We start from the raw sequence: 27,422 nt of genomic DNA on the forward strand, positions 1-27,422 counted from the left end.
ACCTCTTCGGGGGGGTGGAGGCCCCGGAGGTCCAAAGCGAGTGGACTCCCTGAGGGGGCCCACAGCGAGAGACAGATGTGCTAAGGCTCAGAGAGGTGCAGCTCCAGGAGGTGGAGGGGCCTGACCCCGAGAGAGCGTGGACCCCCGAGAAGGGCTGTCTCACTGAAAGGGGCACCCCCCACGGACCGCACGGGGGCCAAGCGAGGGCTCAATCTGTGAGTCTGTGACAGTGGTAGAGTTAATAAATCTGCGTAGACTGTCGATCCTTCATCAGTTAAGACTGAGCCGATCACAACACGTCTTCCAATCTTAATAATAAGCTTCCAATCCAGTAATAATGACTGAGAGTCAAATGCTGCTCTCGAGTGCACCTGAGCACCCCACTCTCTTCAAATATGCTCTCAGTTACACCTGTGCAATCTCACTATCTTCAATGATTGCAAAGGTAGAGTTTGACCCTACTTACTCTTGGAGCTTTGAGTCATTCAGGGGCATTCCCATTTGTTTTTTGGTAGGAGATACAGCACCAGTCAGTTATGCAAAATGGTGAGGTAACTACAGACCCCATCTGATAAACCTGCACTTATTCGTGTAACTCCTATGATGCCAGTGTAGCTCCTTGCATAAGTAACACCACTCACAAAAGCACTGCTCATTTGTATAAATGTGAAAAGAATTTTATGATTAGCAAAATACAGAAGTCTCTTGTTACAGCTTTTTAAAAGTTACAGCTTTTTAAAACTCTATTGTCACGGAAAAAAATATTTTAACTGGTCTATAAGTTATTAACAAGGTTGGGTGACGTATTCTGACTTCAAGAAGCAACAGGAGTCAAGATTTTGCCAGAAAGGACATTTGAAAACTGTAGGTGGCATTGGGTTATCTCATATAATCCTGCTGGTGTTTATAACCAAATTAAGATGCTGGAAGAATTTCTGATCCCCTAGATATTGAAGGAAAAAGATAGGGTTTTTTTTTTTCATTTTATACTAGTGCTTCTTTAAAAGTTTTGTAGTTACAAAACAAGCATATCATTTTAATTAACAGAAACATACTGTTTGCGTCATCTAGTTTGTCGCTTCTGTGAGGAATAAAAGGTACCTTCACAGAAATCCAGAGGAAATGATGACTTTTAAGAAGTAGATCTAGAGGGTACTGTGAACGCTGATGGATATTAGTACTGTTTCTCATAAGAACTTAGTCATAATTCTTGTTCGTTTTATAGTTAAATAAGAATATTTTGGTTGACTGCAACAGTTTAATTTGAATGTTTTATATTCAGATTACCTGTATGTTGGTTGGGAGGTATTACATTGATGTTCATTTTTTTCAACAGCATTTAAATTGATCTAATCTGGTTTAGCTGCTGTGTATGATTGACAGCTATGGATGGCCTTCCAGAATATACTGGTAATTTATATTAAAGTTGAGGGTAACTTACTTTCTTAGCCATGTATTATTCTTACTCTATACTATCAATTTATATCACTTCTGTTTCGTCTTTGAATTTTTATAGTGCAGTCTCTAATCTTAAAAACCCTCAATTTTTTTAAAATGAGCAATATTTAAAACTAAGCCTATTCAAACACCCTATGTGGCTTCAGTAGTGAAAGTTACAATATGCTATGGGATTTATTAAAGTTTTCTATAGAATTTTTCACATGGCCAATGCATATCATGAGTGACTCATATATAAGAAACCATATGGCCAAATTATGCCCTGGGTTACATCTGTGCAACCCCAATGAAGCCAGTGGGGTTGAACAGGTGTAACCCAAGGCCGAATTCAGCCTACAATGTTTAGTGGTGACATGCAAAGGAAAAAATTGAGTTTGTATCCCTTTTAGGTTCTTTCTGATGTATAAAAGAAGGCCTGAAATATTTCTCTCACTAGTGTCTCTCTTAATACTAAAGTATTTTTTCTGCTTGTATTTTTAAAATGGAAGTACCAGGATTAGCAACTTTGGCCCAGATCCTCAACGACATTAAGGTACCTAACTCTCATTGATTTTTATGGACATTAGGAGTCTAAATATGTTATGGATCTGGGACTTTGTCCCCTGTTTTTCATGGTGGACTCATTGATTCAGAACCTTGAAAAGCCTTAATTAGAGGGGAGAGTGTTTGAATAATTAAAAAAGGAGAGCTTTCCTCCCCAGTGTGCCTTTATAAAAAACCCCCACCAAAATAAAAGTTTTAAACATTTTGTATAAAAAAATTACTTCCCTTCTCAGTTTAATTAGATATTATTCCCTTTGTTTCTGTGTTCTTTCAATCTTACTAGTTCGCCAATCAGCAACAGAGACTTCCAGCATAGAGAACACCTGAATTTCTAATGTTGGGGGGGGGGGTGGAAGGGGAAACAAGCCTCAATAAACAAACTTCTAGCATTCTTCATTCATTATATAGAAGCAAAAGGCACAAACCTCACTTCATTTTCTTTGTAGGTCACCTTTAAGCTTTTGGGGCTAACTTCTGTTCTCAAACGACACTAGTTTCAATCGCATTACAGAAATGAAAACAATAGTTACTCTAGCTTGACACTGGCATAACTGACAGCAGAACTGAGCCCAGAGAGCATAGGTGCTGGAACTAGGGGTGCTGTGCTTAGGGTTGCCAACTTTCTAATCACACAACAACGAACACCTCAGCCCCGCCCCTTCTCTGAGGCCCCACCCCTTCTCCGAGGCCCTGCCCCTGCTTGCGACATCCTCCGGTCCCTTTGTCGCTCTCTCCTACCCTCACTCACTTTCACAGGGCTGGGGCAAGGAATTGGAGTGTGGGGAGTATGGGCTCTGGGTGCGGGCTCCGGGTGGAGCCAGAAATGAGGGGTTCAGGATGTGGGAGAGGGCTCCAGGCTGGGGCAGGGGGTTGGGATGTGGGGGGGGGTGAGGACTCTGGCTGGGGGTATGGGCTCTGGCCAGGGATGAGGGATTTGGGGTACAGGAGGGGGGTCTGGGCTCGGGCCAAGGGGTTAGGAGTGCAGAAGGAGGTGCAGGCTCTGGACTCTGGGGTGGGGCTGGAGATGAGGAGTTTGGGCTCCGGGCTAGGGGTTGGGATGCAGGAGGGTGTTTTGGATATGGGGTCCTGGCAGCACTTACTCCCAGGAAGCGGCCGCCAGGTCCCTGCAGCCCCTAGATGCATGGGTGGCCAGGGAGGCTCCGCGCGCTGCCCTCGTGCCTGCAGGCGCCACCCACACAGCTCCCATTGATTGTGGTTCCCCGCCAATGGAAGCTGCAGAGCCAGTCCTCTGGGTGGGGGCAGCACATGGAGCCTCCCTGGCCACCCATGCGTCTAAGGGGTGCAGGGACCTGGTGTCCACTTCCAGGAGCCATGTGGAGATAGGGCAGGCAGGGAGCCTGCCTTAGCCCCGGGCCCCCGCTGTGCTGTTGACTGGACTATTAACAGCACGGTCGGCAGTGCTGACCGAAGCCACCAGGATCCCTTTTCCACCGGGCGTTCTGGGCGAAAACTGGATGCTTGGCAACCCTAGCTGTGCTGCTGCCGCACTCCCTGACTTGAAGTGATTTCCATCATATACAGGATTTACAGTTTGGTTCAGTGGCTCTCAGCACCCCTACTATTAAAATTGTTCCAGCACCACTGCAGAGAGACTGCTGATCTTAATCAGGACTGCAGGAGCAGTCCATTTCCGTGGAGTTAAAAGGTGCATGATAATTTTGAGGACCAATCCTCCATTACTGGTGTACCGCCCCACCTGGCCTGATCCTACATTCCTGGTGCTGCCTCCCTCAGCCAACGCTCAGGGAAGAAGACTGCTGGGTCCCTGCTATCCCAGTCCACTGGTTCAAGCTGCTCAGAAGTTACAGGAAAGTGGCTACATCAGATAAACCTGATCATAAGGAGCTCCCCTCTCTCAAACGGGGCTGGAGGAGCCTTTTGCATGGCAGAGGCTTCCAGCTACAGGAGAAGGCCCTGCATAGGAAGGAGAGGCCCCAGGGCCACCAGCCCGGCAGGCAGCCGCGCAGCACCGACCCCTCCGCAGAGCGTGCACCACTTGCCCAGGGACAATGCGCGCGCACCTGTCCCGAGCCCATCCTCTAGTCTGCGCAGAGGGGGAGGGGGAAGCTCGCACGCAGCCTCTCCAGGCGCCGCCGCCCGGCAGCTGCTGCCGCTCGCGCTCTGCAAAGGGCAGGGGCGGACGGAAGAGCCGGAGCGGAGCACTGCGGCAGCGGGGAGCCCCGAGGGCTTCCCTGCCTCTCTGGGTTTGGGGACCGGGCGCTTGCAGCCCGCAGCATCCTCCCCGCCTGGTGCCCGGCATGGAGCCCTGGAAGCAGTGCGCCCAGTGGCTGATCCACTGCAAGGTGCTGCCGCCCAACCACCGAGTGACCTGGCCCACGGCTCAGGTGTTCGACCTGGCGCAGACCCTCCGCGATGGGGTCCTGCTCTGCCAGCTGCTCAACAACCTGCGCAGCCAATCCATCAACCTGAAGGAAATCAACCTCAGGCCTCAGATGTCCCAGGTAAGGGCGCCGCTCCGCAAGGGCTCCTGCTGCCCCCAGCTCGCATCCCCCATTAATCAGCGGCTTAATTTCTTTGTGCGAATGCGGAGATGCTCTAAATAGCCTGCTCGTGTTTTGCTTTCACTTACCCGGTAGCATTTAACTCTAAAGTGGTGGAGGAGAGGATGCACGCGAGGTGAAAGATGCTGTAGGGAGTTAAGCCGTATTGTATGGAGGGGCACATGCCCACCCTCCATGCCCCCTACCGTAGTCACAGCACGTTTTATGAGAAGTACTCAAACTACTCTGTGTTTACAATAGTTATTGTGAAGTAAGGAGGTATTGAAATGCCTTCTATTTTTTTTAAAAAAGCAACAAGCAACCCTCCTAAAACCATACAAAACACAACCCCTCCCCAACATATTTCAATTTTGTTTTGTTGTCAAATTCTGTCCTGATGACTAGGTCAGCAATTTTAAAATGAACTGTGTCATGTAGAATGAGGAATCTAGGAAGTTGAATTACCATTCTGTATAATTATAATAGCTAGGGGGAAAAAACTCCCAAGAAGACTAACTTGACATAAATCTGCTGCAGCCCTCTGAAGGTTTCTGGGCATGTGATCTAATCACATGCTGGTGTTTTTAGTGTTTCCCCAACCATTCCTCAAAAGACAAGCAAAAAATATAACAAAACCTGTGTGTGAGATTGTTAGGCGTCTGATCTTCATGGAGATCAAAGTTAAAGCTCAGGGTCCCTCTCAGTCAGTCCTGTGTGCCTATGTCTTGGATTACATATTGTATTGGGGACCTCAGAACAGAGGGGCTCCTTCTGGACCTCAGAAGCCGTGATACCCATGCACAAAGCTGTGATAACCTAAGCACGTGATTTCAGTTTCGACTGTAAATTTCATGCTTTTTGTCAGATAAAATTGGACCTAATGTTACTTCTTTCACCCCTCTTCCCACTGGTGTTTTTGAATTTCCTTTTCATTTATTTTTGAGAGGCCCCCATCCTAGAAGGCACATGATGCAGATGGGGGGCTCCTTTGAAGTCACTGGGGTTTTGCACAGGTGTCTTTTCTCGTGGAACAATTTACAAAGATCAGAGGTCCGGTCACTGACCCTGCAAAAAACCACATGCTTAATTTTAAGCATGTGAGTAGTCACATTGAGTTAAATATGCAGAAGGTTAATTAGATGGATAAGCTTTTGCAACATCAAGGCCTTGTTTTGTATCCTTCTCCTTTTTGAGTTGTATGAATTATAGTAGGAGTACTTGTGGCACCTTAGAGACTAACAAATTTATTAGTCTCTAAGGTGCCACAAGTACTCCTGTTCTTTTTGCGGATACAGACTAACACGGCTGCTACTCTGAAACATGAATTATAGTGTTAATCCTTATTTATGGAGCGGTAATAACCATGGTTAAGCTACCTTCCCAATATAAGCCTGATTTTTAGTACACTTTGCTTTTCCCGCTAATCTTCCTGAATCTTTACATCCTGCATCTCAACCCTGGTAGATTTTATCTGAGAAATTGTTTTTTTAATTTTTAAAAAATTAAAAACTGAGCAGTTATAAAGTTATGGTGTTTAGAATTGCAAACACCTGTCCTTCAGATTTGAAAAATTTCCTAATGATTTTTTTTGTCTCTTGTCTCAAAAGAACTTAGAATTTCTGAAATTGGGCCTGAACCTGCAAATGAGTCTGCTTGGGTGGACTCTGTGCTCCTGTGGAGACTCATGCAGAACTGGGGTTGCACTTTGTTGGCTTTGCTGAAGACAAGTTCCTCTTAGTCTTATAGGGGGCGATAAAGAGCACTGTTCAAACTAATAATATGAAAAATGTATTTAATATAAACAATTTATAATTAACTGACTTTTTGTTTCTGGTTTTGCTGGATTGACCTGGACAAACGGGTACATAGGGGGGCATGGATTGAAGTGGGAGCATGGGGGGGAATTGTGGTGAGTTAGGAGTCTGGGAAGAGATATGGAGAGCATGAAGAGTAAACAGAGGATGATGGTAGGTCTGAGGACTGAGAGGTATCTGGTGAGGTAGCGTGATGCCATGTTTCTCTTGTTTTTGAATGGAAGGGGTAGTGGTGAGGATGTGAGTGCATGGAGTGGTAGGCAGGATGGTGGCATTCATAAAGCAGAGAGTAGGGCTCCTCAAGTGCATGGAAGTTGCAAAGGACAGGGAAAGCACAGGGCATGTGTGCAGGAGGAGGCATGAGAGGGTTACAGGAAAGTCGTGGGGTGTAATTGTAACTTGTTGTTTTGACCCTGGCATATATTTTTGCAAATTTTAGGGTGGCAAGTTAAGGTTGGTTGATTAAGAGTGATGAGGATTATATGTCTGTGGAGAATTGGTTGGGTCTCTTCACTATTCATTTCCAGACATTCTTGTGTTTTGTTTTTTAAAGAGAGGCCGAATTTTTGGTATGAATATATATGTTAGGCCATACCTGAATCGTGAGATGATTGTCAAATAATTGGAGCTGAGTTGCGGACAAGACATGGAAAATTGTGGAAAAGTAATAGTGGACCTTTTATTAATTGTGTTTATTTGGAAACCCAGAGAAGACCTATTTGTTTAAGAAAAATTTGCTGGAACAATATAAACACTCAAGTATTATATTATGCCTGCTAATTTTTTTGATAACCAGACATTTTGCTGCAACTATATTACAGTCATTAATGTCCGGGACTCTGGCTGTCAGCTGCCCGGGACTCTGGCCGTCAGCTGCACGGGGCTGACGGCGGGAGCCCTGCCATGTGCGGGGCTGACAGCAGGACCCTGGGCTCCCACTGTCAGCCCTGGGAGGCTGAAGGCCAGGGCTCCCGCTGTCAGCCCCGCACTGTCAGCACTGCATGGCTGACAAAAAGAATGCTAGTCTTTAATATGGCTATGTAAAATATTAACATTATATTAAAATATTATGAGAAGAGATTCTGAGTACAAGTGGTCTTCTTCTAATCTCACTTGATATGCACCAGTAACTTCTCTGATGTATACGGAAGTTAAGTAGATGTCTGCTGAAGCGAGAATAGACTTTAACATTTTCTAACATTTTGCAACACTTTCAGAATACCAGAAGGACCTAATAATTTGTAACATTTTACTTTTTTTATTGAAGCTTATTTTAGACTTGTGGGAATGCAATATTACCACCCAGGTTTAGGAACCTCTTTCATTTCATATGTTATTAAACATAGATGCCTGTACAATTAATGTAAATTGGACTACGCTCGCTTGACATATTTAGTCCACAACCACTGGTTGGTGTCAGTTATTTTCTTTCTTTTTATTACACCATTCTCATCTTGGCAAATGCATTTACTGCAAAATATTCTGTAAAAGCCAATAATGCATTATAAAAAAATATATCAAGAATAAATTGCAACCAGTCAAAATAAAAACTACACCAGCAGCGTACTGGATGCAAATGTTACAACAGACATTCTAAAATACTTAAATCTTCAAAATCTGAATAGTATATATGACACTGTCCAGAAGAGGTGGTATTCTGTACCTTTTGTTAAATGACGTAGAGATGGTAGAGGACATGAATTTTAAGTGGAGCAAATTCAGATGAAATTCTCTTATAGCACACATTTAGTAACAGTATACGCTAAGTAGGATTTGCTAGATTGGAACAGAGCACTAGTTCATCTACTCTGGCATTCAGCTTCTGGCAGTGACAGTCTTGGAGGGAAGAATTCTCCTTCTTCCTCCAAATCCTGGTTCTCCAACTCATGATATATTTAGCCATTTATGCATCCCTGTATGTAGAATGTGTGTGGATGATTCCTTGCTGATCCTTCTAGGCAATCAGTTTTGTGTCCTAATGCATAAGGTCTGGTTGCTATTACTTCCATAGCTTGCAAAACTATAAATAATTTACAGATAAACTGTTGGATATAGCTTCATATAATACTCAAATTTCATTATGGATAAAAATATGTAAATATATTCTACTGGGTTAATGAACTAGAAAGGTTTCTTCATAATAACCCACAATATTTTCTGGGTCAGTAACTAATTGGAATCAGCAATGGCTCAGAATTAATACTACTTGTCTAGACCAATGCTAGTTGATTTTACTTCTGATCAATTAAAACTGTAGTAGTTTGATGCTTATTTTTAGCAGACAAAAGCAAAATACCCTCCTGCATTCTTTTTCAGAGAGAACTTTCTGGAGAAAGATACAATGTGTAAAGTATGTATGTGTTTAAAAAAGCAAGGTCATTTGAGGATTATTCAGATTCATACCTATTTGGTGAATATTCTCTGTAAATATGAGCCTTCAAATATGATTTAAAATGTTACTTTGATTATTTATAATATATTCTTGAAATGAAACCTTGATATCTGTATATTATATATTTGTATAATGTCAGAGATGTGGTATATGCTTCATAGACAGGTAAGAAGGCTGGGTCTATGGCCCCAAAAACGTACAGTCCAAGGTCCTGATCTGGCAAGCTGCTTTGTGCAGATGTACACTTGCAACTGCTTCAAGCCCACTGACTTGAACTTGACTCTTGCAGGTACAGGGGTTTGTCTATGTGGATCAAAACCTATAAGAGCCAAATCTTGATCCTAGTAAAGATCTTGCTAATTTATGCTAGGTGCTAAGTGCCTCTGCAAAGTGAAGAGAAGCCTCTTCTCCCATTGATTTCTATGAAAGAAGTCAATCAGACCTTTGCAGGAGGCACTTTCCACGTTAGAGAATCATCCCCTGAAAGTTTCAGAAATTATTATAACCTTGGATATGTTTAAAAATGTATTTAGGTCGGCAGTGCATAAATAGAAAATGAAGGGCCTAATCTTGTGAGTTGCTGAGCATTCTAAAAAGGTACTGAGCATCAACTCCCATTGTAGCTTAAGTGAGCTGAAGGTGCTTGGAACCTCTTGGGGAGATACTCAAAATCTTTCATGATTGGGCTGTGTATTTGCAATGTTTTCAGAAATAGTTACACTTGTCAGTAGTCTAATAAATTCTCTGCATTATGTAATATCTGTCATCGGATCTCACAGTGCTTTGTAAACACTAGTTAATTGTCCTATTCCTGTGATGTAGCAAGTGGTATGTTATCCCCACGGGCACTGAGAGGGAAAGTGCCAGTGGTAGACTGGGAATTAGAACTTGGGAGGTCCTGGCTCCCAGATGCATACACAGTCCACTAGTGCATATTGTTTTGTAAGCCAAGATGCCTGTGGTAATATTTTGCCTGTATTGTTTGACCCTCATGTGGCTCTTTATGGTTATGCATGTGTCTTTTGTGGAGTAAAACTGGTATTTTCCTGTTCAGTTTTGTCAACTCTCATGGATTTGGTCCCTGCTACAAGCAGAGTTATGATGACATGAAGAATTCTGGTCATCAAACAATTTTTGGAAAACAAAACCATAGAGCAAGACACTGGCCTCATAAAATGCCCTGTAGTCTAGTGAAAGGTGCATTAAACTGCAAACCCAGATAGCATGAGTTCATTTCCCAGCTTTTCCTCTGACTGCTGTTGACATTTCTGTGTCCTTCACATCATTTATTGTGAACCAAGGTTTCATGCCTTGGGGGGTAGCTATCATTCACCAATTTCAGAGAGAAGGTAAGTGATAGCTTGCATTGCAGGCAGAGCTGGGAATAGACCCCAGGCCTCTAATATTACAGAGTCAAGTCTCCTCCACTTTGCCACATAATGCTTTCAGAAGGAGCACGGCAAATTAGATCTTTCTGTAACCCACATTAATACAGTGTGGCTCTATGCCACCCTTTAGCAGCTAGATGACATATAGAGATTTATGACTTTGTTCCCATGGTAAGAGAACTTGTTCTTTAGATGAAATGGTAGAGACTCTGGTTTTTACATCCAAAGCTCCTGGGTTCAGTCCCTACAGATGACTCAAGTAGGGGTGTTGTTATGTTTGGCTATGATGTCTGTAACCACTAGACCATAATCCGCTGTCAGTGCTAGAAATAGAAACCAAGCATCCTGCTGCCCAAGCATTCCACCGTTGTGTCACAAACACGTGTGTGACCCACTGGCAAGGTGTGTGTGGTCTCCCCCTGTATGGGCTGGGCTACATAGAAGATAGCTGCATGTTGTTCTCTCCCACCCACCACCTTACTCAAGTTACTCCTATAACTAAAGTGGAAGTGGTTTGTGCTGTGGATCTGAAGGTTATGGATTCAAACCCCACTGATGACACATGTCGAGGTAAAAAAACACACATATATGTACAAGTCAGTGTAAGGACCCCTGGAGTCATTGTTTTGATGGTTTTATATCACAAAGCATTGTATTTAGAAGCAAATTTGGTTATTGTGCAAATGTTTGTTTTACTGTTGCATTTTTATTATTTGTATTTGGTTACAGGAAGTTGTCCCTTTTAAGAATAGTGTTTGGCTGACTGACAGCAATGTGCGGGAGATTTTGTGTGTGTCATGAGAGTGGAAAACCCACTGTGTTCAAACTCTAAGAAGGCCAGAACTTGATTTAATAAACTTCTCTTTCCAGAAAGTCAGCCTCATTTTTGAAGGACTAACGTTAGTGCTTATGAGGGACTGGAAGTCTTAGGCATTGCTAATGGGCTATAGAGCCTTTTGCCTGTAGGGCACCAGTGTGAATTGTGCCCAGCTCAGCAGGGATTAAAAGTTGTTCCCATCAATGGATATTTAATAGCCCCTATGTGAGAGGAGTCTGACAGGTCTCAGTTCCAGCTCCTATGTCACAAATTCACCACTATGCTTTGCACTAGAGTAGAAGCTCTTTGCGACAGAGACTGTCCCTGCTATGTGTTTGCACAGACTGACAATGGGACCCTGTGTTTGGTGAGGGTCCTGTAGCAGGGGCCAAAATCACATTACTTTAAGTTTGCAAGAATTGGCAACATCAGTTGTCATGCGCATACTGGGAGAGGGAGTTCAGAAGACAACAAAAACCACATTTAAGCTTTAAAAAGACTTTTTTTTGCCCATATGTATTTTTGGATTTGACTCATGCGTTTTGAACTTTGATGTTGGTAATAGTGCATACTTTGTGTGGTGTTGCACAGAACAAACAAAGCTGTCCCGTTACAAGCGCGATCCTCACTGTAAAGCAGTGCTGAGCCTTCCTAACAGCCAGAAAGGGGGATAAGAGAGGAACTGTGTTAGTTTAATTACAGAGACCATTGTATGATGCCTTAACATTGTGTTGCAAAAGTTTTCGTGAGATGTCGCATCAATGCACGACGACCTTGAGTCATGAGGATTGCACAACACAAGGTAATGTCGGCGTGTTGCATTGTAACTTTGTGGTAATTCCATTTCATGACAAACTGCTTCCCCAGGGCTGGACTACACTAGTGTAAATAATAAAAATAGAAATGACCCATAATTGAAAGTTCTAATCATAATGTTTAATCTTAATTGTAACAGATATTGGATAAATTGTCATCAGAAATATGGGCCTTAAAACAAATTAGCTGTGCTGACCTGCATTAGACTATCTTTTTGCAACTTCTATATCTGTGGCACTTTGTAAATTTCATTTTGAAATAGTTTTTGCAAGGAGTTCTGTTAACTTGTGAGAAATTGCTAAACAGGAAAGCGGCAAGTGATGTGCTGCTGGCATCAGAGTTCACTAAAGGGGATGTTTATATAAATTATTTATTTAAAATAACCATTTCCTGTAATCATTCTTAAAACAATAAAATAAATTACGGTTTACTTTGTCTAAGTTTTTTATAAATTTTTACCTCTTATTTTCAAGGGAGTAGTTTTTTCATATGATCACCTAAAAATATGGAAGTACATTATTGTTGTCATTCTGGCTCTGAGTTATCTTTAGGTGTAGAAATTAAGATTTAATGAGAAACTCCTTCATGCTTGCGTGGCAATATGTCTGCCAAACTCCCTGTGCAAAGTGATGTGACTATATCCCTTAAATCTTAGGAGGGGACCAAAGGATCTGAATTTTGAAAAAATATAAAATAATTTATAGTAGTCCGTGGTAATGTCCCAGGAGCCAAGATTGTCTCAGCATTTTTATTATAATCTCTTTTAAAATTTGATTTCTCAAGGATTTTGAGCTGTGACAGAGAGTCTTTCAAGATTGGAACTTGGCATACTAGTTATCAGCTCAGGAGAACAATTTTTTTTGTTAACAGGAGAAACTCTATTTGATGAACTAGTTGGGGATTTAGGAATTTATAAAATCAAAAAGTTCATAAAATTTAACATATCAGAATTACAATATTTATAGTGCATAAATTAATTTATTAATCATCCAATGACAGTGTACATAACTAACAGTAACTAATGTATACTGTGATGTTTCTTTGTTTGATAGAATTGCTTCTCTTCGCTACTGCCAAATGGATCAGTCTTTTCAAACCTGAACAGCTACTTGAATATTGGCTGAAGGATTGAAGTTACATTCAGTGGCAGAAAAATGATTCAGATAATTGGTTGTTCATAAGATTGATGTTCATAAAATCAGGGTTCTATTGTGTTTTGCACTTGGGTTATTGAGTTATGAGAATGCTAAAAGGGTTATGTTTAGGTGTTAAAGATGCTTTTTCTCTAACTATAAAAACATTTTGTTTAGCTAAAGTTGGGAAATGATTTAATCTTTGATATGAGGTGAGGGGAATAACATGAGAGAGAAACAACAACATGAATTAATCAATTTGTAATGTCTGTTATTGAGCATAAGCAACAATATTTAAGTGATAAAGTGTTTGTAATTCAGATAGCAGGCAGTCCCATTAAACATGCCCAATTAAACAAGTGAATATTTTGATTTGTTTTAGCCCCTGATCCTGCAAACATTTATGCACTTGTTTAACTTTATTTACATGCTTAGTCTCATGGAGGTCAAGCTAAATACGTGCATAAGTATTTGCAGAATTGGGGCCTTCATGAAGTAAATAATGTAAATAAAAAAAAATAGAGATTTCCTTGTAAAGAAAATGTAGCTGTAACCTGATCAATATTGCTCAAAAAAAAAAAAAAAAAAAAGAGAGAGAGAAAAAACCACAGGAAGAGCAATAACCTGGCTCTTGGTATGTAACTTTCTGACAAAGTTACCAATTGCACTTATTATTCTAAGAAAGTGAAGGAAATAAAAATGGTCATCAGATCAGTTTCCAAATATCCTTTACTTGATTCCCTTGAAGAGAAAAAGGAATATGCACTCGTAACATTTTTTAGGATTATATTTACATGTTAACCACTTAATTAGTGCTTAATGTAACAGGGTCATGTTGCAAAGCTCATCTCAGGTACTGCCCCATGCACCATGTTTAAAGTGCTGCATGTTCTATGGAATATCAGCACTAAATATGCTGCCACTGGTCTCTCACAGAAGCTATAGTGGGTATCAGCAGCAAAGAGTTAAATTAAACATCCAAAAAGGCTTGAGGAAACATTCAGTTGGGGTGGCCTATGCTGTTTTCTGCTAGGTATGCAAGAGAAACTGAATTATCACCTGCTCTTGAGCTGACAGAGGGTGGGAGTGCTGTGGTGACAGCAGGCAGAGCAAATCCTTGTGAAAAGGAAAGAGTGAAAAGAGATGGTGGGGGACAGAGAAGAGAGGTAGCAGAAGTAGGAGGCAAGCAGTCAGAAGAAAAGAATGTGAACTAGAGAGGGAATAGGCAGGAAAAAAGGGAGACAGATCAGAAGGGGCATCAGAGAGCAAGTGAGAGATTGGAAAGAAAAAAGGAAAATCATTTAAGATTCATGCTAAGAAAAATCCATAGAGCCAGATCTTGGATGTCCTGTGTTACTCTTTATGCAGTGATGGTGGCACGTCAAGAAAGCTTATGCTCAAATAAATTTGTTAGTCTCCAAGTTGCCACAAGTACTCCTGTTCTTTTTGCGGATACAGACTAACAGGGCTGCGACTCTGAAACCCGTTATAACCTGCTGACTGTATTCTAGGAGGTTAATTACCAGGGCAGTAGTATTTGACACCAGGAAAATCTACAGCTATATTGTCTGTGGATTTAAACATCAGAAGGATAAAGGATCTCAGTTTTCTGGCTCCAACCTTTTCCTTTAGTGAAGGTCAAATTAAAAAACTGGCAAAGAGGAAATTATGGGAGTAAAGAAGCAAATGGGAAGGTAAAGACAGTAAGGTGACTGGTAGATGAGAAGGAAATATGTGGGTATTGGAAGGGGAAAGAAGGAGAAAAAGAGGGGTGTTTATGGAATATGGAACATTGTCAGATGATGTCAGCACCAGCTTGGTGGTAGGGTAAGAGTGAGTGGCAATGCTGGGAGATGATTAGGGAACCTGGTAATTATAAATTAAATTCCTGGCAACTGACAGAGCTTCATAGGCTTGACTGGCAAGGAAATGAGGAGGGGAGGAATTAGCTAGGGCGTGACAGATAATACATTGGTGAGAGAGAGAAGAAGATTAGGTACATAATTTGAGAGCAAAAAGATAAAATGAAGATGGAGGAGAAAATTGTGAGGGGGCAGAAACAGAAAAAAGGAGTTAGAAAGGTGATGATGTTACCTGCCAGTATCATTTTTGTGTTGAAGTTATGTGGACCACCAAGGAATTCAGGGCAGCCAGGTATCTTATACTGTGGAAAAGGGCACCTAGAACGCTTTCTGATCTGCGCTTCTGTGATGTGCCAGGAAATGGGGAGGCAGCTTGAGATGGGGCGTGCGCTGCAGCCCTTCAAAAGAGCAGGGAAGTTTTTCTCTTGTCCCATGTTTAGATGACTCTGAATACTGAGATAGTTATTTTATTAGACCACCAGCACTTGTCTCTTATTAAGATCTTTGGTTCACTGTGAGGATAAAAAATAGCAACCGGTCAATTCCCTTTGAAGTCCTACCTTTACAGTAGTGTTAAAATTTCATTATCGATTCTGTAAGGAATTACCTTAAATAGGGTTATCATATTTCAACACTGAAAAAAGAGGACACTCCACGGGGCCCTGGCCCTGCCCCAACTCCGCCCCAACCCCACCCCTTCCCCGCCCCCATTCCAACCCCTTCCCCAAAGTCCCTGCCCCAACTCTGCCCCCTCCTCTGAGCACCCCGCATTCCCTCTCCTCCCTCCCGCTCTGATCTTGGTTGGGAGTTGCTAAGTGCTTCCCTGCTCCCCACTTGCCCTGCAGCCTCTGCACCCCCCCTTGTCCTGCAGCCTCTGTGACCCCTGCTCCCCACTTGCCCTGCAGCCTCTGTGACCCCTGCTCCCCACTTTCCCTGCAGCCCTTGCACCCCTCCGCCCCTGCAGCCTCTGCGCCCCCTGCATGCCCTGCCCCTACGCCCCCCTGCAGCCTCTATGCCCCTGCCTGCCCTGCTCCTCCTCACCCTGCAGCCTCTGCGCCCCCTGCCTGCCCTGCTGCCCCGCTCACCTGGCAGCCTCTGCCTGTCGGGGGCTTTGGATGCTCAGCGGCGACCAGGGTGGCGCGGGTCCCTGCAGCCCCGGCACATGCCGCACTCCTCGCCCCGCGCCACAGCCTCCTTCCTGCCGCTGCCGAGCACGTTCCTCGCTGGAAACAGCTCCCGCGGCGCCGGGTTCCGAGCTGCGCGGGGCGACAGGGCCGCAGGAAGGGTCTCCCAGTGGCCAGGGAAGCCTGAGCCGCTGGCTGGGCCCGGCCTCCCCATGATCCTGCGGGCTCGGCTGGGGCGCGCGGTCTGCACGGCCTGCGGGGGCAGCAGCAGCCCCTCCGCCACCTTCTGCGGCTGCGCCCCACTCCTCCCCCTGCCCGAGCTCGCTACAATGTAGCCGGGGCGGCTGGGCTGCGCTGCGGACCCGGCGGGTCGTGCTGTGGCCGGGCGGACCCTGGCTTATGCCTCCCTATTTCCCCGGACATGTCCGGCTTTTTGAAAATTCACCCCGGACGGGGATTTGAGGACCAAAAAGCCGGACATGTCTGGGGAAATCCGGACGTACGGTAACCCTACCTTAAATGTACACAACTTACTTGTGTCTGTTCTATGGAACCTAATTACAGTGCTTGTTTCTGTAGCATTCCTATTCACATTCATTTCAATACATTACCAGACTTGGTGACATAAAGAAAACATGACTGTATATCTGCATACTTTGATTTTTCTTTTGGTGGCAAATTGGCTCTATTTTCTATGCATCCTGGTTGTACTAGGTATCATCTGCAGTTGACTGTTTTGCCCCCTTTTTGCTTCAGTTTGATAGGACAAGTGCCAAAACGTAGAGTTGTGAAATACTATTTTGTTTTCCTCCTATGATTTCTTAGAAATATGTATAATAGTTTCTAAACTGATAACTTAATAGCAAGGGTATGTCTTTTTATTTTAAGGAAAAAGACATTCTCTCCTATGTAACTGAACACTGTTGAGCCTGACTCAACTTGTAGTTCGGTGGGAATATACATTTTAGAAAAACATTCAGTCAAATACCACATTTATTAAGAACAATAATAACAATCTTAGTAGCCTTGCATAGTCAAAAGAATAGTTGCAGAATAATTGTTTGTTTGCATATTCAAAAGTTGGAGTCTTAGACCCCAATCCTGCAAAGGGGTCCATCTATGAGGAGTCCCATTGAAATACCCTGCGTGAGCATAATGGTTTGTGCTAGCAAACAATTTGGAACAATCAACAGGATATTAATACAAAGATTCTAAATTCTTAAGCCATAGATTTTTCTGCACCTGTGAATTTCAATTGTTCTGCATTATGACTTAAACTTGGTTTCTTCCTCTTGTGATTTTATCTGCAAACATTACTTTTATTTGATCATAGCTTTTCTATTTCTCTCTGAACCTAAATACTAATCCTGATTTCACATCTGGATATTTCAATGCCTGTGTTCTTGTCATCACACTAGTGTTTTTGCTATTACAGCTTATTAATGACAATGGAATTCACTAATGTACCTTATTTAAATATAGCTTGCTGCTACCTATTGCTCCACATTAGCACCACTGAGAATAGCATTCCAGTATTGTCTTACTCTTATTATAATGTACTAATAACAGCTTCCTCACACCCTGTGCTGTAGGAGAAGAAACTTGCATCCCTTTCTGATTCCTTGCCTTCTCTCCCATGATAATGATTGTGATTTTTATTTATAAAATATATCCTAATAGTTTAAGTAGTATTTGGGGCCAGATTATTAGCTGATGTAAATTTGGGTTGCTCTGTTGAAGTTAGAGGAACCATAATGATTTATATAAGCTGAAGTTCTGGATCATGACATCTCTTGACTAGCCTTTCTCTGAATTTCTTTTAAGTACGTGGTATATTTCTGTAGAGTTTTTGAAAGTGGCAGACTGATCAAATTGTCTAGAGCTGAGGCAGATGTTTTGAAAGCTGCTTCATGCTACTCTCTAACATACCTTAGCTCTGACTTGTGGTAAGCATGCTTTGCAAGTCTTGAGTTGCTGAGCAGCAGCAGTTTTGCTAAATCATGCCAAGTTGGGTAAGGGTTTAGAGAATAAATTTTCACTTAATCTTCTTTTCTCTTGATACTTGAAACAGGTTTGAACTTTGGTCTTCAAAGATGTGAAGTTAATGCAGTAACCTACACTTCAATCCTGTACCCCGTCTGATTCAGTAATGACACATCTTTAAGTAAAAAGCTAAAATTCTTACCGAGCTTCCCTCTCTTAATAGTTAAAATGTTAACACTCTTTTGGACTACAACTTGGTTTTGTGGGGCCCTGAGTAAAATAACGGCTGATGAGCTTTGGGCTGGTTTCTGTCATCCACAGAGCACATCTGGCAGCTGGGCTGCGTCAGGTCAAGATTGCATGCCATTAAGAAGATACTAGGGCATTTTAGCAAGTGGGGGAAGCAGGGCAGGGCCAGGGCCAGCTCCAGGCACCAGCTTAACAAGCAGGTGCTTGGGGCGGCCAAGGGAGAGGGGCGGCACCTGCGGCAATTCGGGGGCGGCAGGTCCCTCACTCCCTCTAGGAGCGAAGGACCTGTCACTGAACTGCCGCCGCCGATCGCGGCTTTTTTTTCCCCCCCCAATTGCCACCGCCAATTGCGATCGCGGCTTTTTTTTTTTTTTGCTTGGGGGGGGGGAAATGTGGGGGCGCGGGCGGGGGGCGGGGCACATGTGCTTAGGGGGTTGGGGGGGGGGGGGGAGAAATTGGTAAACAAGGATTTTATCAACTAAAAGTGGGTGTTAGGCTTGTTGAAGTTAGGAGAGGTTTGGCCTCCTGAAGTTCATCTCTCAGGAAGGCGTTGGTGTATTCAGGTTGTGGGCGGGCCATTAGGAAAGCAAGATTCTAACAAGTGGTGAGCCATGCCTAGGGCTTGACCTCATTGCTGCTTCTAGAGAGCTATTTTGTTTGGAATTCCTACCACACCCCTTCCAAGTTCCTGTTCCCTTGCAAAAGGTGAAAAATCTTCTGTCCTATCCATAGAACAGGTAGTTCATGAGCAGCTTGAGCTTATCCACATGCTGTTCCACCAATGTGCCTCAGCCTGCCCTTGAGGGGCTACCTCTAGTAATTATGAGGTAGCTCAAGGACTGTGTTTGTTCAGTCTTTGAGCCAGCATGGCTGATGCGATAAATCTGGTGGTTTTCTCTGATGTGGGCTCCCGTCCACTAAGAGTTCGCACTGATGCCACTGACTTGCTTCACAGAAGACCAAACTGAACAGACGGTGATCTTTGTTAACAAGGTTGATATTTTAATCCCTCACTTCTGGCTTGTTCTCAGACAAAACATAAAAGCAACGTCGCTGAGGAGACTGTTGGTTGGAGGGATTGTGCCTTAGAGACTTTTAGTAACTAATGGTGCTGTTCAGTTACAGGCTTTATGAAGCATTAAGCAGATGAATTCAGTAATCCTGTTGGAGTATCCCTATATTTGAGGCAGGGTCCTACAGCTTTCCCTTTTTACAGAAGACCCTGGAAAATTGATTAGCTGTGATGAAAGCCTTTGCTGCCTGGAACAGTGTGATTTGCATCAAAATGCAGTCTTGGTGATGAGAGAGGATCACATATGTAAAGACAGATGAGTGGTGTTGGGAACAGAATGCCTGCTGTTGATACTATGTGTGCAGCTCTTAAGCAGCAAACTGGAACACAATTCAAGTTTGTCATCTGTTCTAAGCTAAAATTGTCCAGATTCATGGATCCCTTCGGAGTCTAGTTCATTTATGTGGTACACATCCTGCGCTCTAAGAATTTAAATGGTCTGTTGTCCTTGGAGGGGTTCTCGGTTGCAATAACCAAATGTTGTTTTATAGTTTTTGTAGGAATTTTAGGTATAACATTTGCCCAGCTAACACAAGAAGAATAGGAAAGTGTCTGTGAAATTAAAACACAGTACCCCATTATTTGTTTATCTCCTGACATAGGCAGCGGTGGTTTTGGCACACATTGCCAAGAATAAGTCTAACGGGTGATTCTGCTTCCATCAGTAACACGTGACAGCTGTGAATGCATGAGGCTCATGATTAACACTGTCCTGCTGTAGGCCAATTTTTTAACTAAAAAAAATTAATCACGATTAATCAGTTTTAATCACACTGTTAAACAATAGAATACCAGTTGAAATTTACTAAATATTTTGGATGTTTTTCTACATTTTCATATATATTGTATTCTGTGTTGTAATTGAAATAAAAGTGTATATTATTTTTTATTACAAATATTTTCACTATAAAAAGGATAAACCAAAAAAGTGTTTTTCAGTTCACCTCATACAAGTACTGTAGTGCAATCTCTTTATCGTGAAAGTGCAATTTACAAATGTATTTTTTTCTTACATAACTGCACTCAAAAACAAAACAATGTAAAACTTCAGAGCCTACAAGTCCACTCAGTCCTACTTCTTGTTCAGCCAATCGCTAAGACAAACAAGTTTGTTTCAATTTCCAGGAGATAATGCTGCCCTCTTCTTATTTACAATGTCACCAGAAAGTGAGACACTTTTGTAGCTGGATTTGCAAGATATTTACATGCCAGATATGCTAAACATTCGTATGCTCCTTTATGCTTTGGCCACCGTTCCAGAGGACATGCTTCCATGCTGATGATGCTCGTTTAAAAAAAAATGTGTTAATTAAATTTGTGACTGAACTCCTTGGGGGAGAATTGTATGTCCCCTGCTCTGTTTTACCCGCATTCTGCATATATTTCATGTTATAGCGGTTTCAGATGATGACCCAGCATGTTCGTTTTAAGAACACTTTCACTGCAGATTTGACAAAACGCAAAGAAGGTACCAATGTGAGATTTCTAAAGATAGCTACAGCACTCGACCCAAGATTTAAGAATTTGAAGTGCCTTCTAAAATCTGAGAGGGATGAGGTGTGGAGCATGCTTTCAGAAGTCTTAAAAGAGCAACATTCCAATGCGGAAACTACGGAACCCCAATCACCAAAAAAGAAAAAAAGCTTCTGCTGGTGGCATCTGACTCAGATAATGAAAATGAACATGCATTGGTCTGCACTGCTTTGGATTATTATGGAGCAGAACTCGTCATCAGCATGGATGCATGTCCCCTGGAATGGTGGTTGAAACATGAAGGGACATATGAATCTTTAGTGCATCTGGCACATAAATATCTTGTGATGCCGGTTACCACAGTGCCATGAGAACGCCTGTTCTCGCTTTCAGGTGACATCGTAAACAAGAAGCGTATAGCATTATCTTCTGCAAATGTAAGCAAACTTGTTTGTCTGAGTGACTGGCTGAACAAGAAGTAGGACTGATTCGACTTGTAGGCTCTAAAATTTTACATTGTTTTATTTTTGAATGCAAATTTTTTTTGTACATAATTCTACATTTATAAGTTCAACTTTCATGATAAAGAGATTGCACTGCAGTACGTGTATTAGATGAATTGAAAGATACTATTTCTTGTTTTTTTACAGTGCAAATACTTGTAATAAAAATAAATATAAAGTGAGCACTGTACACTTTGTATTCTGTGTTGTAATTGAAATCAATATATTTGAAAATGTACAAAAGATCCAAAATATTTAAATAAATGGTATTCTATTATTGTTTAACAGTGCAATTAATCACGTGAGTAATTGTGATGAATTTTTTTAATCTCTTGATAGCCCTACTGGGAATGTTTCTATTTCAATGACATCTTTGACAGAAAATTTTGAATCGATTTGAAACTGAAATGCAGAATTTCGTTTTGGCTTTCTTGTTAAATTTTGGCTTCCATTGTATTAGTGTTTTGAATTTATCAAAATGCAGAATTTCAATAAGGTAGTTTTGATGTTTCTGAACTGAAATTGTTTTGAATTTCTGTCCTATGCAAAGTTTTAAAACTTAGACTTTTTGCCCTAATTCAGGATGAAAACAAATTTCAAAATGTTATTTTCCTGCAGGATGAAATTCCATTTTCTGACCACTCTAGTAACATAGAAGCATGGCTGCTTCTTAATCTTTCCTCTTCCTTTAAAACCTTTAAACTGGTTTACATTTTTCTACCTGGGTCAGGTGTTTTGGTCTTATCAGCTGTGTCTAGAAGCCCAAGCCCAGATGGGCTTTTCTGTGGTGCTGCTCTGACAAGGTCTGTTTTTTTGGTTGGTGTTTTCTTATCTCTACCTCTCCATTCTCAGTTTTGACTCATCTCTGTGTTAGTTGCATGTCCTATTACCTGTCTCCTCCTTGTACTTTATTTTTACCTTCTCTAAACCCTTCTCAACCAGGTATTTTCTTTCCCCCTTGCTTTGATACACCTATTTCCCCTTTTCTACATTCCCTTTTTCCCCTGATGCTCTTCCTTTGTTTTCAGGTATTTCCCCTTCCCTGTTGTCTCCCTCTTTACAGTTCCTGTTGGCCTCAGTAGGGAACATGTCTCTGCAAATCCTCTAAGAGCTGTTTTCCTGTATTTGTGAGAATGTTAGACAGGAAGAACCTAGTAGGTGATCTGTATATAGAAACACTGAACAATGAGATTTAAAGGGACAATGCAGAGCATGAACAGAACTTGTATGGCAGCTTCTCTTCCTTTTTAGTGCGGTTCCTTTACACACCCCATCAGCCATGAGTGGTGCTGATAGATGTGACAGTCCTGTGGTCCTGTTGTGGAAGGTGAGATCAGATTTGGTATCAGGAAGTAGTCACATTTCAGTGGTGAATGAAGTGATTCTTGTGTAAATAGCTTTGTGAAGCACTTTGGGATCCTAAAGAATGAAAAGAACTATCTAACTCTATGATTATTATAATTAGTAGGATATGATGTAGAAGCATCGCTGCTATGTGTTTGGCTCCTGTCCTCTCAGAGAATGGCTCTAAATAGGAACCTTAAAAAAATCCCACTGTGTTGTGGACCCAAACAATAATACCAGTGGGAAGAGGATGAAAGAGGTAGAGACAACAGTAAATAATAGGAAGATCTTAGTTTGTGGGGAATTGTATTTGGTTTTCTGCTGGCTGTTGATCCACTTATCTTAGTTAGACTGGTAGCAGAAAGATACTTAGAAATAAAACTTTGCCCTAAAGTTTGGCTTCTCTCTACCTCATTTGAAAATGTATTTGGGGTAAGGAAAGGAAGAACAGAGTAGAATTTCCATTCCTTCCCACATCGGAAAATGAAGTTAGCTCTGCATGTGATAAGATAACATACACAATTTTCAGTCTGGATACAGACTAGAACCACAACAAAATAACTCCAGTGCCAGAAAGACTGATTCCCCATGGAACTGGCGCAGTGGCAGTATTTTCTAATGACAAACGTAAATCAAAGAGAGGAAAAAATCAGGTGTCCACATGCGTCTGACGAAGTGGGTATTCACCCACAAAAGCTTATGCCCCAATACTTCTGTTAGTCTATAAGGTGCCACAGGACTCTTTGTCGCTTTTTAAAGGTGTTGTGGTCTCTCAGCCTTAAAAATTCCACCCTTGACTTCTTCTACCTCTTTAACTACCACTTTCACCTCTAAACTCATTTAAAAGTTACCTTGAGTTCCAATCCTCCAAATCTATTCTGGATCCCCTCTAATCTGGCCTTCCCTCTTTCCCCCTCCCCTCAAGCTGCTGTCACCAAGATCTCTTCTGACTCCACTGTGGCTGGATCTCAAGACCTCTCTTCTAATTCCATTGTTTTTGGCCTTTTGGCTGCTGACAAAAATAAGGCTAACACTTTGTGATGTGTTAAAACCAGAGTGTGAGGGTTGTCTTTCAGCTTTAATCCTGAATGTATTTATTTACAGAAGTTTTAGTCAGATCCTTAATATTAGCTGTGTTCATTTTAAATTAATTAATTTAATGGGCAATGGAATGGATCACTTGATGATTACCTGTTCTGTTCATTCCCTCTGGGGCAACTGGCATTGGCCACTGTTGGAAGACAGGATACTGGGCTAGATGACCTTTGGTCTGACCCAGTACGGCCGTTCTTATGTAATTATTATTTATATATTTTTTTACCCCTAAGTAAATGCAGGTCAGGAATGGCCATGCTATTTTTACTCAGTTTTTATAGATTAATGTTGTGATACATATGCCCTGAGATTGCTGCACTCGTTTGCCAACATACCCTGTAGCCTTAGGCTAGCTTACTATTGCTTTCCTATTCTGTAGATATTCTATTTACAAATGTGTTAGGTTTTGGATATGCCATTGTGAAAATGTTTCTTCTCACTGAGGCGTGCAATTGCACCTTATTTCACACTTAAAATGTTCTTTGAAAATACTGATTTGAGTGCAAGTCCCTTAATATTACAAGACAAAACAGGCCTGGAAATGTTGGGGAAGGATTAATACACATGCAATAGCCAAATACTTGTTTTTCAAACATAAAAAAAAATTTGGTTTATGTCTGACCATATGGTATTAATAGTAAGACACCACAGTCGTTATGTGCATTAGAATAACTTAAGGCCTTGTTTGGAGAGAGCCTCCAAGAATGAAAAGGAGTAGAGAGAATGGTTGGTACCTTCATCTTTCTCAGGCTGACTTTAGGAATGGCCATGGCCAATCATCCATCAAACTTCAAGTATTCAAATTATCACTGGTTGATTAAAGGAAGAGACATCTGTTCCTTATGATAGCCAGGAAAGTGCATGTCTTTGCATTAGGAGATCAGTGGACTTCCTATGCAGGCTCAGTAATATTTCCTAGCCTCATCAAGGAATGGTTATTATATTTAGCAATCAGGCTGGGCAGAATCTCAAACTCGTTGTTCAGGAGTAGAATGAAAGATTTATATTAGTGCTGCCTGCACTGCTGTCAAAGAATCAGAAATGTCCTCCAATTAATTGGCTTACCCAGAGGAAATTTCTTCTTGAATTGGGTTCTAGGGCTTCATTAGAAGTACGTAGGATATCTAGAAGGGACTTTTCTGATGCCAAACCAGGATTCATTACAATAGCAGAACTACTTGAGACAAAAGTATTAAGTTATTTGACTCATTACACATTAACTCAGTACTAGTGTTGTTGTAAACTCATCAGGAGTGAGCACATGTTACCGCAACATAAATATGATTTGAATGTGCTCTAGAGAGTTATAAGCTTTAAAAATCTGGCAGAAGGTTAAAAGTATTTCCAGCTGACCACACTTAGTGACTAATGGAAGGAAGTAAAGTCATCCATCATTACAGATACCATCCAGTGCTTATCCAAATTGATAAGTGTTATCCCATGACATCCAAGTACTGGTTTTTTTTTGTTTTTTTTTTGTTTTTTTTTTAAAGTAAGTTATGTGTAGTTATATTGATGAGCTCTGGTTGCTGCAGTGAGAGGGTGGTGGTGGGGAAGCAGTGGGTAGTGATAGGGAGTACAAAAGGCGGAGATTGCCCATTCTGCTGTGCACCCTATTCCCCTGTCCCTGTGGAACTCCTTCCACAGGTACTCTGTGGTGATTGGCTTCTGCAAATCCTGATTTGCATAATTTATTGCTGGCAGTGTATGAATTTAACATACACAGGTTCCCCCCAACCTGAAGGAGTTGTTTCCTTCTCCAAGGGGAGGTTTGAGGGCACTGGCAGGTGGGGAGGCATTGGCAGCATGCATGGCTGCTGGAAGAGCTTGCCAAGGAAACATGTAAAGGTGTAGGGGTTCCCATGAAAAGATCAGCATAGATATTGGGAGATCAATAGGTCACATTCACAGGATCCATCAGTTTAGTGTGTGTGAGAGAGAGAGAGAGAGACACCCTTCTGTGCCCTCTCTATCAGGAAATAATGAATCAGAAATTTGGAGTTTCCAGACCCTTATGTAAGAATAATCCACATAATTGTTCCTGTGGTTCTTCTAAGCAAGGAACAATGCTAATGTTAAGCAGATAGTATTAGTAAACTTCTTAAATTAATTAAGTAGCATATTAATGCCACTAATACCAAACTACTTGCTTCTAAAAACAGATTTTATGGCCTGACCAAATGTTTCCTGAGCCACAACCATGCAGCTACAGCACAATTTGAAAAAAAATTAGGGCTGTCAATTAATCACAGTTGACTCGTGATTAATTCAAAAAATTAACTGTGATTAAAAAAATTAATCGTGATTAATCGCACTGTTAAACAATAGAATACCAATTGAAATTCATTCAATATTTTTGGATGTTTTTCTGCATTTTCAAATATATTGATTTCTATTACAACACAGAATACAAAGTGTACAGTACTCATTTTATATTAGTTTTTATTACAAATATTTGCACTGTAAAAATGATAAAAGAAATAGTATTTTTCAATTCACCTCATACAAGTACTGTAGTACAATCTCTATCATGAAATGTAACTTACAAATGTAGATTTTTTTTGTTACATAACTGCACTCAAAAACAAAACAATGTAAAACTTTAGAGCCTACAAGTCCACTCAGTCCTACTTCTTGTTCAGCCAATCGCTAAGATAAACAAGTTTGTTTACATTTACAAGAGAAACTGCTGTCTGCTTCTTATTTACAATGTCACCTGAAAGTGAGAACAGGCATTCGCATGGCACTTTTGTAGCCAGCATTGCAAGGTATTTACGTGCCAGATATGCTAAGCATTCGTATGCCCCTTCATGCTTCAGCCACCATTCTGGAGGACATGCTTCCATGCTGATGATGTTCGTTTAAAATATACTGAGTTAATTAAATTTGTGACTGAACTCCTTGGGGGAGAATTGTATGTCTCCTGTTTTGTTTTACCTGCATTCTGCCATATATTTCATGTTATAGCAGTCTCGGATGATGACCCAGCACATGTTGTTTGATTTACGAACACTGTCACTGCAGATTTGACAAAACACAAAGAAGGTACCAATGTGAGATTTCTAAAAATAGCTTCAGCACTTGACCCAAGGTTTAAGAATCCAAACTCTGAGAGGGACGAGGTGTGGAGCATGCTTTCAGAAGTCTTAAAAGAGCAACATTTCGATGCGGAAGCTCCAGCACCCAAACCACCAAAAAAGAAAATCAACTTTCTGCTGGTGGCATCTGACTCAGATGATGAAAATGAACATGCATCGGTCTGCTCTGCTTTGGATCGTTATCCAGCAGAACCCATCATCAGCATGGACGCATGTCCTCTTGAATGGTGGTTGAAGCATGAAGGGACATATGAATCTTTTGTGCATCTGGCATGTAAATATCTTGCGATACTGGCTACAACAGTGCCATGCGAACGTCTGTTCTCACTTTCAGGTGACGTTGTAAACAAGAAGGGGGCAGCATTATCTCCTGCAAATGTAAACAAACTTGTTTGTCTGAGTGTTTGACTGAAGTAGGACTGAGTGGACTTGTAGGCTCTAAAGTTTTACCTTGTTTTATTTTTGAATGCAGTTTTTTTTTTTTACATAATTCTACATTAGTAAGTTCAACTTTCATGATAAAGAGATTGCACTACAGTACTTGTATTAGGTGAATTGAAAAATACTATTTTGTTTTTTACAGTACAAATATTTGAAATACAAATAAATATAAAGTGAGTACTCTACACTGTATTCTGTGTTGTAATTTAAATCAATATATTTGAAAATGTACAAAACATCCAAAAATATTTAAATAAATGGTATTTTATTATTGTTTAACAGTGAGATTAATCAC

The 27,422-nt window shown here is 41.5% G+C and overlaps 1 protein-coding gene across 1 annotated transcript in view; it reads left to right on the forward strand.

Annotated features, from left to right (window-relative positions):
• The first annotated feature begins 4,163 nt into the window (after positions 1 to 4,163).
• Positions 4,164 to 27,422, forward strand: part of LOC113407403 (guanine nucleotide exchange factor VAV3) — a 242,137-nt gene continuing 218,878 nt past the window's right edge. The window contains exon 1 of the mRNA XM_026655888.1: positions 4,164 to 4,484. Coding sequence (XP_026511673.1) covers positions 4,281 to 4,484 — 204 coding nt within the window. The 5' untranslated portion in view covers positions 4,164 to 4,280. The remainder of the gene's footprint in view (positions 4,485 to 27,422) is intronic.

The sequence above is a fragment of the Terrapene carolina genome, unplaced genomic scaffold (assembly GCF_002925995.2).
Source record: "Terrapene carolina triunguis isolate 2854851 unplaced genomic scaffold, T_m_triunguis-2.0 Scaffold211, whole genome shotgun sequence".
Lineage (NCBI taxonomy): Eukaryota > Metazoa > Chordata > Testudines > Emydidae > Terrapene > Terrapene triunguis.